The sequence below is a fragment of the Alosa alosa genome, chromosome 6 (assembly GCF_017589495.1).
Source record: "Alosa alosa isolate M-15738 ecotype Scorff River chromosome 6, AALO_Geno_1.1, whole genome shotgun sequence".
Lineage (NCBI taxonomy): Eukaryota > Metazoa > Chordata > Actinopteri > Clupeiformes > Clupeidae > Alosa > Alosa alosa.
In genome coordinates this window covers 15,940,515-15,958,548 of record NC_063194.1, presented here as the reverse complement: position 1 = coordinate 15,958,548, position 18,034 = coordinate 15,940,515, and the positions used below count along the sequence as shown (strand labels likewise).

General features: G+C 41.2%; 1 protein-coding gene across 2 annotated transcripts in view; it reads right to left on the bottom strand.

The window, feature by feature from the left end:
* The window catches only part of eps8l1a (eps8 like 1a), a 23,978-nt gene that overhangs the window by 2,224 nt on the left and 3,720 nt on the right, over positions 1–18,034 (bottom strand). The window contains exons 2-13 of one of the 2 annotated variants that reach the window (XM_048245966.1): positions 10,010–10,086; positions 8,198–8,276; positions 8,015–8,073; positions 7,670–7,808; positions 7,408–7,496; positions 7,105–7,179; positions 5,212–5,360; positions 4,508–4,661; positions 1,153–1,184; positions 878–986; positions 411–542; positions 133–247 (exon numbers count right to left, since the gene is read on the bottom strand). In XM_048245966.1, the coding sequence (XP_048101923.1) occupies positions 133–247; positions 411–542; positions 878–986; positions 1,153–1,184; positions 4,508–4,661; positions 5,212–5,360; positions 7,105–7,179; positions 7,408–7,496; positions 7,670–7,808; positions 8,015–8,073; positions 8,198–8,276 (1,132 nt within the window). In that variant the 5' untranslated portion in view covers positions 10,010–10,086. Of the gene's footprint in view, positions 1–132; positions 248–410; positions 543–877; positions 987–1,152; positions 1,185–4,507; positions 4,662–5,211; positions 5,361–7,104; positions 7,180–7,407; positions 7,497–7,669; positions 7,809–8,014; positions 8,074–8,197; positions 8,277–9,728; positions 9,985–10,009; positions 10,087–18,034 lie in introns of those variants that run through there. The other variant, XM_048245965.1, reaches the window with a different exon arrangement.

The following is an 18,034-nucleotide window of genomic DNA, read 5'->3' as shown; positions in this document are numbered from 1 at the left end:
GTGTGTGTTTGTGTGCGTGCGTGTGTGTTTCTGCATGTGTGTATGTGTGTACATGCGTGCGCGTGTGTGTGTGTGTGTGTGTGTGTGTGTGTGTGTGTGTGTGTGTGTGTGTGTGTGTGCTCAGGTACATACCTACATCTCCCCCTCCCTCCCCCGCTGGCAGGCCATCAAAGCCTGGGGGCGAGGCCTCAACAGGACTGGAGGCCGAATAGGAGAATCTCCGGGCTGGTGGAGCTATGGGCACTTTCTGTTACAGAAACCAAGAGCAGGTTAGCCTTCTACCGCCTGTGTCCAGTCAGCTTTGGGCCACAGTTTAAAAAGTTAGACCAGTTTTTAACTACCCTCTGTAACTAACCAGTAACTACGTAATTAACTATCTATCAGGTTGAGGTTGAGTGCATGGTTGTAACCTTGGACTGTTGTCTTTGAACAGCTTCTGCATTTTCAACGGCAGACAGAGGCTCCAGAATGTTGAAAGGGACAAAGCCAATCTGATCGTAGCTATTCTTGCATTTCCACCAGCGCTTGGCTGACTCAATCACCTGTTTGATAGAGTGAGATGGAAGATGCCCGTTATAGAGAATACTGCTTATCAGTGTGTTCAGTCGGACATACAGGCCTGCAATATAAAAAAGAAGTGTCTTTTGAGAAATTCTAAAGGCTGTGCAGCATCCTAAATATATTGTGGAGAAAACCATTTAAAGAAAACATGTATTATACAGGTATTATTGTAAATACATGTATTATAACAGGTCCTTTGTCATTTGTAATGAGGTACAACGTTTCCAAAATAATTTCAAGAAATCATGTGTACACAATAGTGTATAATTTGAGGAGCATGGGACTCCACTAGAGAAGGGCATGAGTGAGGCTGTACCTCGAGTGTCTCCCCCTGCAGGACAGAAAGCTCACTGCTGTTTCTGGCCACAAAGTCATAACTGCAGCAATACAGCCTCTCAGCATCTGGAGCCAAACCTCCACTGTCCCTGCATGTACACACGAGAAATATTCATGTAATATGATCACCTTTTTACCCAATGCAATTGCAGTTAAATATTATTTCTAGTGCAACCACAGTAGTTAAAATACCAAATCAGTAATAATAATGAAAGAAAAATGGCATAAAAATCTAACTTGATAATCCTGACTTACACTTCAGTTGGCTGATGTGGAATTTCAGCCTCCTGGGAGGAAGTAACAGAGAAAAGAATGAAAGGCTTTTGAGAATGTTGATTGAACACTTTCACAAACAACAAGCGGCAGACTTTCACAAAGAGCTTCCTTTAGTTTAACCCCGCCCCCCTCCCTTCCAGCTTCTGAATGTGACAACATGCATATAAGTGACAAAAAGAAAGAAAGTGAGTGACCATACCTGTTACTAATGTGAATGAGAGTGTGCATGAACTACTGATACTAGCTTTAAAAACAGACATGAGCAACACCCACCCACCCACAAACACACACACACACACACACACACACACACACACACATAGCTTTGTTGACAAACCAAACACAGACACTGCCATAGGTAAGCTTTTCCATCACTATAATTATGACCGCGCCCGGCAGCTTAAGCGGCGGTCATATAGGTTTAGTCAGATTTTTTTTTTTTTTTTTTTCATTTCATGTATAGCGCCACCTAGTTAAACACAAAAAAGTAAAAATGAGGTGTTGTAATTGAAGGTATCTGTGACCTAACATAGTCAAAACTGCAACTGAACTGAAATTGGAAGTGTAGGATCATTATGACACCCTCTGTATGCACGCTAAGTTTTGTGGAATTCCGTTCATGGGGGGCCTCACAATAAATTAATTTATGTTACTATACACCAACTGGCCTGTAGGTGGCCGGAGACAGTTTTCTGTGAATATCTCGAGAACCGTGGGGGCCTAGGAGGTCCACCTTTTTATGTATGTTGGTCTTAAGGGGGCATGTCAACCCATCCCATTACCACTTATTTCATGTATAGCGCCACCTAGTTAAAAATTAAAAAGCAAAAAATTAGGTGTTTTCATCACAATATCTCTGGACCTGTGATCTCAGGTCAAAACTGCACGAAATTAAAAGTGTAGGATCATTATGACACCCTCCGAATGCATGGAAAGTTTTTTGTACTTTCGTTCATGGGGGGCCTTACAATAAAATAATTTATGTGTACATTTAGTGATGTACACCAATAAGGATTCCCGGGACACTGAAAGACCGGGGTACACAAAACTTGGTGGGCATGTAACCCCACATGGATAGCATGGAACCGACGTTTTTCGTTTTGATCTGTAGCCCCCCCGCTGGACTGGACCTCCTGAAATAGTGTTAATTTTGTCACCTATTTTTAATTTAGTCTTAGTCTTAGTCTTGTGACGAAATGTCCTTTTTAGTCTTTGTCATATTTAGTCATTCAAATATCATTTTTGTTAGTCAAGTTTTAGTCGACTAAAAGTCTCGTCATTTTAGTCTAGTTTTAGTCAAAAGAAAACTAAAGGTATCTTAGTCTTAGTCAGTTTTAGTCAACACATTTTAGTCTTTTTTTTATAACAAATTATTTCTGATTACCATTTGAGTCAAATAGTGTTTCACACATCTCAATTTTCCAACAATATTGTGTGTCCACAGGGCTACTCGTCTGTTATAATTACTCATTCTGATTTTTTGTCAGTCAGTATGTTTACATGCACAGGTAAGTCGAGCTACAGTTATAGCTCGGCTGGGATTTGACCATAGACAGTAAAAGATTTGACTGGACCACTGTCAAACACTGTTCATAGACCAGTGTTTCTCAAAGTGTGGTCCGGGAATCACTGGTGGTCCGCAAGCTATCCCAAGTGGTCCGCGAGCAGACGTGGGAAAATATAATATAGATGAGTTGTTTGCAATATTCAACCAACTTGTATGTAAAAACAGTTCTGCAACACTGTCTATGTAAGATATGCCAGTTTAAATCATACAGTATGAATCCACACAATAAGCAAAGTGCAAAGACAATAAGCAAGGTGGTTCAGTGAGTAGGCCTATAGTGTAGACTAATTATAGGCTACTGTTGAAGTAGGTCTAATCTTTTTTTTTTTTTTTTTTTTTTTAGGGTTAGTTAAGTGGTCCTGAAACTGAAAAAGTTTGAGAAACACTGTCGAGACCAAAAGTATTAATGTTTTACTCCGCCTAAGCTAGATGGCTTATATCGCACAAACACAACACATTCCCCAAACAGACTCTCTATCTTAGCCATAGCTAACTTGCTAGCGAACTTTCCATATTAGCTTACTTGCTAGCAAACTTTGCATCATCAGTCTAACTAGTTAAATAGTTGACATTTCGTCATGGACATTCTGGGGGATGTTAATTTGTATGAGAGAAGCTTCAACTTCTGGGTATGTAGCATTGTGGCACAAAGCTTAGGTTGCTAACTCTGGCAGAAATCTCCATTGTTCTTGTTCCATGTAGTTTTAGTTTGCAGCCACAGGGTTGCAGCAACAGCACGTGGAGACTAGCCTACAGGAAAGCTGTTGCGTATGAACTCATTCGGAATATTTTGAAAACGTAACAGCTAAATATTCTGTCTTCTCATTTTGTAGATGAAAATGAAAAGATTTTATCTTAGTTTTTATTTCATGCAAAACATTTTAGTCTCGTCTTTTTGTGTCAAAAATAATGCATCTTAAGATAGTCTTAGTCAGTGTTTCAGGACATTACTGTCGCCTCGTCTTAGTCATGAAAAAAAAGGTTGTTGACGAACATATTTCCTCTCGTCTCGTCTGACGAAATTAGCACTACCCTGAAAGGAGGGTAGGGCAGACACAGTTCTCTGTGAATATCTTCAGAAATGTAGGGCCTAGGATGACCAATTTTTTCTGTATGTTTGCCTCCAGGGGGCATGTTAACCCATTTCATGTGGACACATGTGCACAAACAGATACACACGCACACACATACATTCACAGTAATCATACGTATGACACATACTCACACAGTAGACATATGTACGCATGCATGCACAGGCACATACGCAGGCACACACACAAGCACGCGCACACACACACACACACACACACACACACACACACACACACACACACACACATAACATAAACATGTACATGCACACATGCACACAATTCAAGAATTTCTCAGAATTATGAACAGGCAAGATGGAGGTGGGGTTGTATAAAATGAATTTTACATGTGAAATCTATGAACTAATCATGTTTTGGTACTTGTTGTCTAGCAGATACCAGTGAGAATTGAGTGTGGTTAATGCAATTTAGTGAGACAGTTAGAATCATATAGGCCTTTCAGCGTGATCTATTTTTGTGGAAAAAATGTGCTGGACTGGGCGGCGGTCATATTTTGTACCGCTCTGCGGTACATCTAGTTTGGTGTGTGTGTGTGTGTGTGTGTGTGTGTGTGTGTCGTGCGTGCGTGCGTGTGTGTGTGTGTGTGTGTGTGTGTGTGTGTGTGTGTGTTGTTGTTTGTGTAAATAGTAATAAGTCTATGTGTCATGTGTATTACCTGCTGGGCTGCCTGGCTCTCCACTAAAGTATCATATCTCTGCTGTGACTCAACAGGATCCTCCAGAGGGTGCCCATCCGCGTCACACAGAGCTGGTTGCCAGCCATCCAGAAACACAGGAGTGAAAGGAGACATGGCCTCACCGAGTTGAGAACTAGGAAATGGACACACACACACACACACACACACACACACACACACACACACACACACACAGTCACAACTGAATAGTGTATATTTAAAAGAGTGAAAACAGATGTATGAATGTGCTCTGTGTCTCTTCAACCCATTGGGTCTTAGCATTATGTAAGCCATAATCAATCACCTGAACTAAAGGAATTAAATTACTCATATATGTATGTGCATGGAACTGCACGAGTCAACAGAAGCCTCATTCACCAGGTAATGAGTGGAGGTAAGGACTGAGGAGGCCTAGCTACTGGTAGTCTGAAGGCAAAACCCACTTGGGAGACTTTGACCACGGGGTGCCAGGAAATGTGTTAAGTCCTTTAAGATTTATACCAGAAACCCTTGTTAAAAAACAATAAATGGCTTCAGAGCCAACTGGAACCACTGGCTCCCTTAACCTCGTCTTCCTATCTATTGACATGTTTCAGTGCTATTCAAGCCATATGTGCTAGAAGGCAAGCTGAGGTTGGAGGAGAAGCTAGGGGTCTGATTCAGGAACATGTGCTGGTACTGACTGTGTTGAGGTCCAGTTGGGTCCCAATGACATCCACAGCTCCTTCTCCTTCTCTTTTAGAGTGTCCTGCAGCAGGGTGACCGCTCCACTGGTTAGCGCTGGACTCGAGACGGATGCAGCCAATGAGGGACCTCCAGTGGTTTTCACCATCTGATCACACACACACACACACATACACAAAACACAGTGTCAACGATCCAGCATAAAGACATAATGGACATATACATTGAGTAGGGTTTCCGTTGTCCAGTAATTGCCGGACATTGGGCGAAAAAAAAAAAATGAAATGTCCGACAAAATTAAATCTCTCCGGTTAAATTGTCCAATTGAAATGGGCTAATAATCCCGTTCCGCTAACACAATCTGAAGTTGAGAATAAGCCTAAAATGTAGGCCTATACTAAAGCAAGAATACGTCCTTTGGCTATGTTTTAAAGGAACATGCTCTATCGTTATTATTAAACAACACGCATATGCTGCATTTCAAATAGGAAGCGCACGCTTAAAACTTCTGTTAAACAACGAACGAATGAGTGAGATGGTTCAAACATGGCCAGGCCCAGGCAGACTAGCCTTAAAAGTTTTTGCAGAGGCCAGACACGATCTATAATGATAAATTGGTAACACCTGAAGCCTCAGATGTCTGGTCAGCTCCACCATCACCAGAGAAAAAGATGAAGTTTCAGGTGTATCTGTCGGAATCAGTGGAAGGGGGGTTGCGGGGGGTGCTGCCCCACCAAGACACTTGACATTCTCCGTGTAGACAGACCCATGGCTACACTGGACATGCAACTGTGTTCTATTCCCAAGGCATGCTTTCTCTGTGATCAGCAGGGTTAGGGCCACCTCGACGAGGAGATTGCTGGTCCGCGGATAATTTGCGGCACAAACAAATGGTATCATTGAACCGTGGACCGAAAGAAAAAGAAACTAAATATTTTCCAGAATAGGAAATATTTCTTAATTTAGCGTTCAAATAAAATAAAATAAAATCAAATAAAGAGGCATAGAATAGGGGTTAGTGGTGTGAGCGCTCATTCAATGTTTGTGCACATCTGCGCAAGTGAAACTGTTGAACCACTGAAGATAACGTGGGTAGCAGCAACAAACGATGTAGCCTATTTAAAACAACAAACAAGCTAGATCTTGTTTAGCATGTTTAAATTAGGCTAATGAACAAGTTGCGTTCTATACGGCCTGATTATGTTATTCTTTAAGTTACATAGCCTGTCTCCAGTTTTCCTCAACTTGACTAATTAAGAAGCGATAATAGGATTTTTGACTGGCATATCATTTGACCGGCACCATTTTTTTCAAGCAGAAACATAGACATATGATATATAAATTTAGCACACACTGGTATTGTGGAGGGCATTGGTGCATGCACGCACCTCACACAAAAACACACACAATACATATGAACACACCTACAGGAAAGACGCAGGAAGGACTTTGACAGTCATAAACAATCTTAACACAGAGACCGAACACATTCACACTCACACCAGAGAAATGTCCCTTTCTGGTGGGGGAGAGGGTAACTCTCATTGCAAATATTTTAGGAATTTTCACAGAGTGGTCCTTGCAAACATGTCCCCCCATTAGCCATGTAAACAACAAGTCATGTGTATTCACTTTTGACCCTCAAGGTTACTTTCAGAGGAAAGGGGGAGAGAGTGTTTATCGGATTCTGAGGATATAGTCTTTTGGCAAAAGGCATAGGGAGGAGGAGTATGTTTGTTTGGAGGGTCGGATGTGCCTAGGGACTGTGTATGTGAGTGTGTGTATGTGTGAGTGTGTGTGTGTGTGGGTGTGTGTGTGTGTGTGTACGTGTGTGTGTGTGTACGTGTGTGTGTGTCCATGATGATTGTGTATGAGTGCACATGTTAAAATACCAAGTTCAGTGGAGTAAAGACATAATGGACGAGCTCTCCTGAACTGGGATGTGATATTGAGTCTTTCAAACGATCCTGAAATAAAATAAGAGAGACAGAAAGAAACAAAGGAAAATGAACAAGCAAATTCATCAACTCTTAACCTCAGAAAAGCTGGTCTCTTTATTCAGAATGTGTGAACTTTAAGAAACAGACATGAGCACTGGAACAGACTGAGGACATTCAACAGGAGCTGGAGCTCCCATGCTGCTGTGCTGAGCTGGACTTGTTTGGGCAGTGGGGAAGCAAGGGAGTGAACCTCACCAGCAGACTGAGGGAATACTTGACTTTCTGAAAAATGTCCACAAATTCTTCTTCTGCAGGAGGAGTCGCTTTTTGAGTCAGCAGGTCATCTGCACACACACACACACACACAAAGAGAGAAAGAAAGAGAGAGAGAGAGAGAGAGAGAGAGAGAGAGAGAGAGAGGAGGCCATGGGAACAAAATGGTCAGGACTTTTTATGTTAATGAATTCTTGCTTCACTATCTTCCATTTCCACTCTGTCTTGTGTTTCTGAGTCTCACCATCTTTCTCCTTTTTGCTCTTTCTCCTGCTCTTCTTGTTCTTCTTGGAGCGCTGTTCCAGAACACTCCGGGCCTCGGCTGCCTGCTGCAGACGGCCCATAAAGCGCTCCACATCCTCGAAGCAGTGATTTAAGAGTTCCTGAGCGAGGGGCGCCCAGGAGTGGGAGAGGCACAGAGGGGGGGGGAGAGAAAGAAAAATAAACACTCACATTATATCCACGTGAAAAAAAATGTTACATAACGTGACAGAAAACCTCTGTACATTTTCTTTACAACTTCATTTGCACACACACACACACACACACAAACACACACACACACACACACACACACACACACACTTACCACTTCTCTCTCTGCATGAACTGTTGGTGGACTTATTTTTTTAGTCTGAGTTCCATTCACTACAAAAAGGACAAGGACAATTTGAATCTTTTAAAAATGGAATTGGAAGATAACAGTTGATGAACATACTTTTTCACACACATACATAGAGAGAGAGAGAGAGGGAGAGAGAGAAAGAGATACCTGGGCTGATAACTCCAGGAGGCTTCAGTAGTCTGATTAATGAGTGTTTCCGAGGGAGAACAGGTGGAGCAGACTGCATCTGACAAAGAGAGAATGAGGGGGAGAGAGGGAAACAGAGAGCATGAGAAAGAGAGAGGGAGAGAGAGAAACAGAGAGCATGAGAAAGAGGGGGAAGGAGAGAGGGAAACAGAGAGCATGAGAGAGGGGGAAGGAGAGAGATCAAAAAGGGAAGAGAGAAAAGAATTCAGGTGAATGGAATGAACACAGATGAATGGTAGCAATTCATCACACCATGAATGACAATAAAAAAGTATCTATCTATTTAAAAGCAATAAAAACACCAAACTTGATAAATGTTCACACATACAAGCTGTGGTCACAGATTTGAATGCTTTTAAAGACGTGCTTTAGATGCACATCAATACATACATATCTTCAAAGCAATACACCTTCTTTATCAACAATAAACCATTTCAGGTAGTGTTCAATTGAATTATTCAATACATGTCAAGATGTCACACGTATATGACCTGGTGCTTCCCAGAAACAATACTGTTAATGGCTTAAAGTGAACAGAACCTGTTCACAAAACAAAACCCCAGCCATGCTTAGTAGTATTTACATTAATTAGATGAGCACAACAAAGCCAAATCTGTTCTGATTCATCTAAGGTGGTTTCACCATCTTGTCAATTAAAATGTGGGTGGGTTTTTTTTCCTGAGGCTGGATAGGCTTGGCATTGCAAGCTAGTTGTTCTGACCATGAAGCTAAATGTCCATGGAAACCAGACTGGCTGCCAGCACGCCTTTTGGTAGCTCAGGAATGAGGTTTGCTATGACTCTGCCCTGTCTGTCTGCCGCCACTATTTTGGAAAATGATCTCGAGCAGCTGACGTCTCTTACTTGTTCATAATAAATATGCACACCTTAATGCATTTCTGAAGGAATCATAACTTTGTTTTAGATAACAATGATTTAATGAATCTGTATTAGAATAGTTCTGCTATAGGCCTTTATATAGCCGCACTGGTATGTAAAATATATATAGATAAAATGCAGCACATGCACACTCAAGTCATCAAATTAATTGAATGCATTTCTATATGTCTAAATTAGTACTTGAATCAACTAAGAAAATGACTTGATTGTCATGCATTGCAGCTCCACCAGAATTGCGCATGACTGCATAGGACCATGCCCTTCCAATGCTAAAAAAAAACTCTCACAATATGCACACATGCTACACCCAAAGGACGCAGGAACCTTAGAGGTGACTAACTTGCTGCTCCCACAATTGAGGTCATTAAGGTGATGCAAAGACTATAATTACCCATTATCTTGATTCATAACTAGACCTTCATTTTCTGATTTTCTGCGGAGAAGCGGTATAGTACAGGGATGCTACATTCCAAATATGAATGCTACTCATAACAGAGCAATAGTGACAATAATTTCACAATATCACAAATAAAGAATCAGTTGAAAAAAGTTTCATTTATATGCCAGGTTTTCAGCAACATGCTCTCTTTTACCATGGTTCTACAGTAGCCTGTTCCAGCTGATGGTCTTTGCTCTCCGGTCTAAAGTGGAGAGTTAGAGTAAATTTGGCATAATTAGATAAATCAGCGAACTGTGGTTTTGCCAGTTTGGTGTCCTGCCCTGCACCACTTCTGGTTTTGTCACCCTCTTGGAATATGATCAATTAGGAGTCCAAGTCCAAATCCAGAGGAAAAAAATGAACCAATAAAACACAGAGACAGTAGCCTATAGACAAACAAACAGCAAGAGATCATAAGGAGGATTTCAGCCTTACCGTGCCCTTGTCAATGTGTGTGGGAGCGTGTATGTATGTGTTTGTGTGTCCTCTTCTGCCACTTCCCCTGTTTACGCCTTGAGGAGATACGCAGAAACAGGAAAAACAAGTTAGTCTTTCTGCTGTAAAATCCTCTCATGCATTCTCCCTCTCTCTCTCTCTTCCATCTCATTCTCTCACTCTTCCACTCTCCACCTCAGCCTTGCACCCCCTTGGAGAGAGATAAAACAATGAATGCCAGGGCTAGTTTCAATCTGATGTCACTCCAGAAATGTGTGTCTTCTTAGAAAAAAATGAGTTTCTGAATGCCAGCATAGGCTGATGTTAGTGTGTAGGCCTATGTGTGTGTGTGTGTGACACCATAGGTGCCAACTATCACGCATTGGCCGTGAGACACACGCATTTGATTAGTTTCACACACTCACACGCCACACCCCCGATTTCTCACACTGAAGTGTCAACCCGGTTGGTCAGATGCCTGAAAAATGAGTTTAGCCTATCTATAGATCTACCTGTTGAGCCACGGTTATGCTTTCAGAGACGGTGAGAGGGTAGTCTGAGGTCAAATACCTGGCAGATGAGGTTCAACTAAACTAAACCTATACATATGACATCACACATCAGGTGAACGTGCGGAATCTAAGCTTTCTAATGATATTAGCGCCAAGTTGCTGTGATAAATGGTTCGCGAGAAAATTTAAATTGAACCGACGTGCAATTTAGGCTAATCATATTTGCATTTTGCACACAGTGCACACCCATTACTCTCGGTTTAATACGTCACTAACCCTTCACACAACACGTGGCAAACCCAATATAACAATAAACAGCAAACCGTACCGAATACGAGGATATAAAGCATGCCTCTGTGCAATAAGTGGTTCCTGAGTAATCCGGTTTTGAAATTGCAACACATTTCTACATAGCCTCATTGGGGCGAAATTATAATGTATTCTAATGTAAACTATTTGTCAGTAGGCCTACATACATTTTTGTAAATTGCTCAGCCATAGATTATCCCACTATAGTCAGGGGGCCTATGTGGTTTCTGTGGGATTGAAATGTTAATTTTTGGAGAGTGGTTGGACTGTCTTTAGAGGTCATTGAACATGGAGAAAAATTATGTCTCCATTTTTTTTACCTGTTTTAACCCTATTTTTGTGAAATTGTATATTTCACTATAATTAACACCATGAATTTCGCCTAAATCACTGGCTATGTTGAATAAAGTTCACAAAACAGTTATTTTCTTATTTTCAACAGTATGATTGTATGTCAGTATTATGATTGTATGTCAAACATTTAGAGATAAGATCAATAACCAATCAGTTTCACCAAATACACATACTCCATTGCTGAAAGATAGCAAAATCACAGAATCACAGATGAGACCTCAAACAACATTTAATTAATTTACATATACACAACATATTAGATCTCACCTCTACAATTTCCTCATCAAAATCTACAACTTGTCTAAACCCTATTTGTACTCACCTTTTTAAGACTGGTCTCCCTTTCCTGGATAATGTTTTGCTCTAGATTATAAATAATTCTATCAGGGCATGTACCGCAGTCATTTAAGACATCTGTTATTAAGCCCTCCCTCAAAAAACCTAGCCTTGTATCGATACTGGTCCTCCTGGACCTCAGCGCTGCCTTTGACACAATAGACCATGACATACTACTTAGGCTTGAAAATTTGATAGGCATCATCAAAGACTCAGCACTCGCTTGGTTTAGATCATACCTTCCTAACCGTCAACAATTTGTACAGGTCCATAATAAACCATCTACCCAGATTATGGTAAAAGTGCCTCAAGGCTCAGTACTGGGGCCCCTGTTGTTTAGCAGATGATACATAACTATACCTCTCCATAAAACCTGATGAATTAACCCCGTTAGCCAAACTTGACACATGTATAAGAGATATAAAGACATGGATGACGAATAATTTCCTGCTTTTGAAAACAGATAAAACAGAAGTCATGGTTTTAGGTTCTAAAAAGATGAGGGATATCCTATCCACATCACAGGCTACATATAGTGATCTTCCACAGACCTCATCCACAAGTGTTAAAACCTGGGAGTTATAATTGACCAGGACCTAGCACTAAGTAATCACATAAAACAGATCACCAAAACTTAATTTTACCATTTAAGGAACATTTCAAAGATAAGGAAGTCCTTATCCTTACCAGATGCCGAGAAATTAATGTTTTGTCATCTCAAGGATAGACTATTGCAATGCTATTGCAGTCCTATTATGCTGGCTTTAATAATACCTGTCTAAAGGGCTTACAGCTTATTCAAAATGCAGCTGCTCCCACACACAAAAAATATGAACATATTTCCCCCATCCTAGCATCTTTACACTGGCTACCTGTTAAAAATCATTGACTTCAAAATATTACTTATAGTTCTTGGTTGGTTGCCTGCATTGAAAGAGGACACCTCATGAAGACGCTCTCTTGTCTGCTTCTGACAGAAGAAGCACTTATCTATGCTGGCAGCAGCTGCTGCTGAACAAGTGTACAAAGTCCCTCTAGATGGACTTGATGCAGTTGCAGGTGTTGCTGCAGGTTCAGAAGATGGTCTACCACGTAATATCTGAAGACACTGAGTCCTGCCTGCTTCACATGAATATTAGCCTGCTGCAGATGCTCACTGTTACAGGTGGATTTGTAGCAGTTCCTGTGCCAAACTGCTTTGTTCTGTTGTAAAATAACTGCATTGTAACAATGTAATCGTTGGCTGATCTGTGATCACCATCTCCATACTCTCTCATTGACAAAAACAAGAAATTTGGCATATGTCTCTAGTGATGGGTCATTCACCAGTCCACACATATCTGCCACTGGATACATAGCCCAAAATCTGTTTCTTTTAGAATATGTGTACCATCACCTGACTAACAGAAAGACACCCCTCAGAATATAACCTAACTAGACTGTGCCACCATGAACTATGAAAATGTGCTTCCTCAAATGAAGAAGGCTAGAAGGTCACTAATATCACCAACCATGAAGAACAGAGCACTATGTGCTTATTCGATATTCTAAATTCTATCACTGCCAGCTATCATCAGCCAACTGTCACTGGTACTGTAGTCAGGGATGGGTTACTGCACAGGCCTACCAAGCTCAGGGGCCCAAGGAGTCAGGGGGCCCAAGCCATTGCATGAAATCATTGCCTCAATAATCATATCAACACATAGGCTATGAATCTGATTGAACTAAAGTATGGACCATCCCCAAAATGCACCAGAATACAGGAAATCACATCAAATCAATTTAAAAAATGTCCCCTACAACAATTAGTGGGGGGCCCTTGATACATCTGGGCCCAGGGGCCTGAAAGTTCATAATCCGTCCATGCTGGTAGTGTCTCTCTTTCTCTTTCTCTCTCTCTCACACACACATACACCTGTCTGTTTGTCTATCTGATCCTTTACCCTTTCTTTTCTTCACACTTACATAGACTACGGAAGGCCTTACAGACTTCAGCTGGTGCTATGTAAAAGTCTATTAAATTTGATTTAACAGAGATTTCTGCACTTTGTGCTCTGAATGGGTGTAGACAATAACTGACAGAGCAGGCTAGGCTTACACTCAAGCACACTAATAGGCATGAATTGATAGTATTGATATTGAAGTATTATTTTTTTAAGCAGACAATTTCGAAAATTTTAGGCACAATTTCTTGTTAAAGAGATCAATCATCAGTCTAAAAATGTTTTATAATGTTGTATTGTTTATGTGGCCCACTTTTGCACACTACCTTGTAGAATATCTTTGCTTTTTGGCACCAAACCCTATGCTATAATACCAGCAATGTGAGGTTTATGGACAAAACACCAAATTTGACCTATTCTGAATTTGACCTTTGATTTGGGTCCTTCAAAACCTTCAAAAAAAATGGAGACATGTTTTTTTTTACTCTTAAGAACCCATAGAACAAAGATATAATACTCTCCAAAAATTAACATGCGAATCCCACAAGCCCCCAAATTAGACACATAGCCCCCCTACTACTATCATGGTTCTTATATTGTCAGGTTCCAGCCAATCCCATTACAGATAAATGAATATATTTATATTGGCATGCTTTCTAGTGACATTAATGCAAAAATATGAAGAAAATCAAATAACGAGACACAAATATTGATATAAAGCCTGACATAAGCCATATGCAAACATTCACATCATGCAGACATGGGTACATCCTGAAAAAGGAATAGCATTGGCTATAGGCTTTGGCCATTGCAATGACCAATATATTATCTTAAATAAACTAGCTGAATAACACAGGTGACCACTTCTGCATAATTTCATGGTGCTGAAATGTACACACATTTTTGAACATTTCTGAACTGTGAAATGTAGCATTTGTTTTTGTGGTTGTGAACTTATTGCAATATCACCATAACTATTCCACCTGTGTGTGCATGGTTATAATTCTGAAGTGCAAAATAGTTTAGGCTACAGCAGAAATATTTCCATAAAAATAAGCCAGTCTGACCTCTGAAATTTATTTTTAAAGTGCACCTGATTGATGCATTTAAAAGTTAAAATATACAAACATCAAACATTTCTTAAATTCTTACAAATCACCCACCCACTTTTTAAAATTGTTAGTTTGGATTGTATTCGAGACAGCCCTTTATTTCTTATGCGAGTTTTATTTTGAGACATGCGTTTCTTGGAGCGGCATACTGGTAGGCCTTCAAAAGCATGACATTTTCGGTTTAGTTTGATATTTAATTTACTTTTGGACTGTTTGATTATATTGTTAAATGTTGGGACTGATGGGCACTGAAATCTGGGGAGGTATTTGATGATCACTATTACGTACGGGATTTCAAACAAACCATCCGCTTTCATGCGTTCATTGAACATCTGCGGTGCTGTAATGGAAACCTTATTGCGTAGCCAAGTAGCCTATTGAGTTATTTTTAAATTATGCATGATTTACTTTTTATTAATTTCGTAGGCTGGCTTTATTTTGTTATATAGAAGTATCTAAATAACCTGTTAAAATGTACCAGAATTGAGGAAATTGCATCTAGTCCAAAAAAACTTTTCTGGGGGAGGACCCCCATACCCCCCTCTGAAATGTCCCAGCCACTTTCACAATGCCTCCGACGCCCATGGTCCTAGTAGTAGGCTAGATCCTTTTGATACCAATGTTCATTTAACTCTGGGACCCTGGTCCCAGGGATGGATTACTGCACGGGCCTTCTGGGCCCAGACCCAGGGGCCCAAAGTACCAGGGTGCCCTGAAGCCCAAGCCTTTGCATGGAATCATTGCCTCAATATCAACACATCAGGATGTAGGCTATGAATCTGATTGAATTTAGTATTGGCCATCCCCAAAATGCTAGCCTGACGAGCCAGACCCACATTAAAATGTAGGGTCTGGGCACTCACCGTTCGCAGTGCTCAGAGGGGCGGGATAATCGGTTGTCTTTCAAATTCCCTCTGCACGCAATAGGACAGCACTGAGTCCCATGCGTTTTCCCACCAGAGCTGGCTAGTTGGCTAGTTCAAACTTTTGCCATCTCAAAACAAGCTTAACTTTCGTGTCACACTGTTGGCCAACAGCAATATCCATCTTCTTTGTTTTCAAGTAGCAGGGAATTTAAGCCAAACTGTTGCAACTCTGCCATCAATCATTATGTTATGCCCCCCTAACGACTCTATAGACGATTTGATTGGCCTGATAGAAGTTTAATTTTTCGAGCTCACTAGCCAACGGAGAGTTGCTAGACTAGCCCTGGAAGCAAATGTAATTTGCTGCTGCTAGGGTGTGTCTAGATTTCTAAGCTACCAAAATGCACCAGAATACAGGAAATCACATCAAACAAATGAAGAAAATTCTGGGGGAGGACCCCCAAACCCCCTTCCACATATGCAACAATTAGTGGGGAGCCCTTAATACATGAGGGCCCAGGGGCCGAAAGTTCATAATCCGTCCATGCCTGGTCCCTACACCTGAGAATCACTGATGTACGTTTTACTGTACGGTATAATGCTGAATGAGTCAAACAAACATTTCCGCAGCAAAATTTTGGTTGGCCCCACCAAATCTCACTCCAAGGTTTTTTGAAAAGTTGCCAGCCCTGCACAGTGTGTGTTGTTGGGGGTGGGGGGGGGGGGGGGTAAGCGATCAAGCTAATCTGTGAGGGCACTGTCACAGAAAAGCTGGGAAAGGCTGTTTTGAGGATAAGCTGTCTGAGTGTGGGATAGAAGTGCAGAGTGCCTGGCCTGCAGAGTGTGGTCTCTCTTTTCCAGTCTAATTCCTTAAACACAAGCAAACTTACACACGAAGAGTGTCATGACTACTTATACTTGCTAAGCCCGCTTAACTAGCTCTTTCGTTTCCCCTCTCAGACACACACTCTCTCTCTCTCTGTCTCTCACACACACATACACACACACACACACACACATACATACACACACATACACACACACACACACACACACTGTTCATTCATCCTGACACACCTTAATTCTACCTGAACTGAGGTAACAGCATTCCTCCCATTCTGCCTCTCTCGCTATAGGCCAGTGGTCATCAGTGGCATCATGGCGCCATGTCTTGTTCCGGCCCGCAGGCCGAATACGGCCCGCCACCTCATTTTGAGTGGCCCCCCCAAAACATGTCCGTGTATAGCATCTGGCCCGCACGGGAGTACGACATTGTCAATCTATGACCTCCGTAATTACCCCCATTCATTCTCTATGGCAAGTCTTAACAGTACACATGTAACGCTCTTTTTGTCCATTGGTGGTTGTTTTGGTGCTGTTTCGCGTTTGCCATTGAAAACGGATTGAACTGTAGGCCTACCTGCAAACAATGTAAGAGGCCTATGCTGACTGCATAGTGCTCAAAGTATTCTAAAAGTTTATCAATTAATTGTTAATAACTAACTAACTTCTATTGAAGTCATATTTCTGGGACTTTCTGGGATAATTATTTCTATTTTTTATTCACTCGTTTTTGCCAGCACTTCATAAAACTCTCATAGTTTGAGAACTTTAAATTATTTGTAGGATATTGCTTGTTCACAACTTGAGCTGTGTATGCAAAGACACAGAGTTCAGAGTTCACACATTTTGAATGAAATACTTTTGGGACTCCCTGCTAATACTTTTGGGAATGCTAAAGTCTTTTTATTAGTATTTTACACTGATATGGCATGATGACAACATAAACACAGCTAACAATGGCATTAAATTGCAGTAGCCTATATGATAATGTAATGGAATATTCACAGCACTAAGCTATTTATGGTTACTAATATACTCCGAGTCTCTGGCCCTCTCTTACAGCCAGGCATAGTGAGCTGGCCCTCGGAAGAAAAAGTTTGGGGACCACTGCTATAGGCTTTCTCTCCGTGTCACTCACTCATTCTTCATTGCGCACGCTCGTACAAAGCAGCATAAATTTACAGGCCTAAATGGTTCCTTGACGACAAGACTCCAAGGGAGCTTGCGCCCTCTTGAGTGATGCAACTGGAGTGCATCACTTCAATATCTGACAAAGGGACCCTAAACAAACTGATCAACATCTTGGACAGTGAATGCCATCTACTCTACAGCACTATCAAAAAGCAAAAGAGCTTGATCAGCTGGAGACTTCGGTCACTGCCATGCACAACTGAAAGGCTGAGGAAGTCATTTGTTCCTAGGGCCATTGAACTGTTCAATGCCTCACTAAAGGGAAGAGGAGAGATAGACTTCTCTGCTTAGTCTGTCTGCCTCTCCACCCTCTCCATGTTTGAGTACTGACTGCCCACTACTGCTTTATTACTGTTTTACTACCGTTTTACTAATGTCCACAGCCTAATGTTTTCACTACTGTTTTACTGCTACACTGTTTTTCATGCTATATTAGCACACATGATCAATGGCTGCGGTCAGGCTTCTGCTACAGTACTGAATGAATGAATGGCTACAACCCTATTACCTCAACCTGTTCTTGCACCTGTATTTTATTTTACCTTGTCTACATTATACT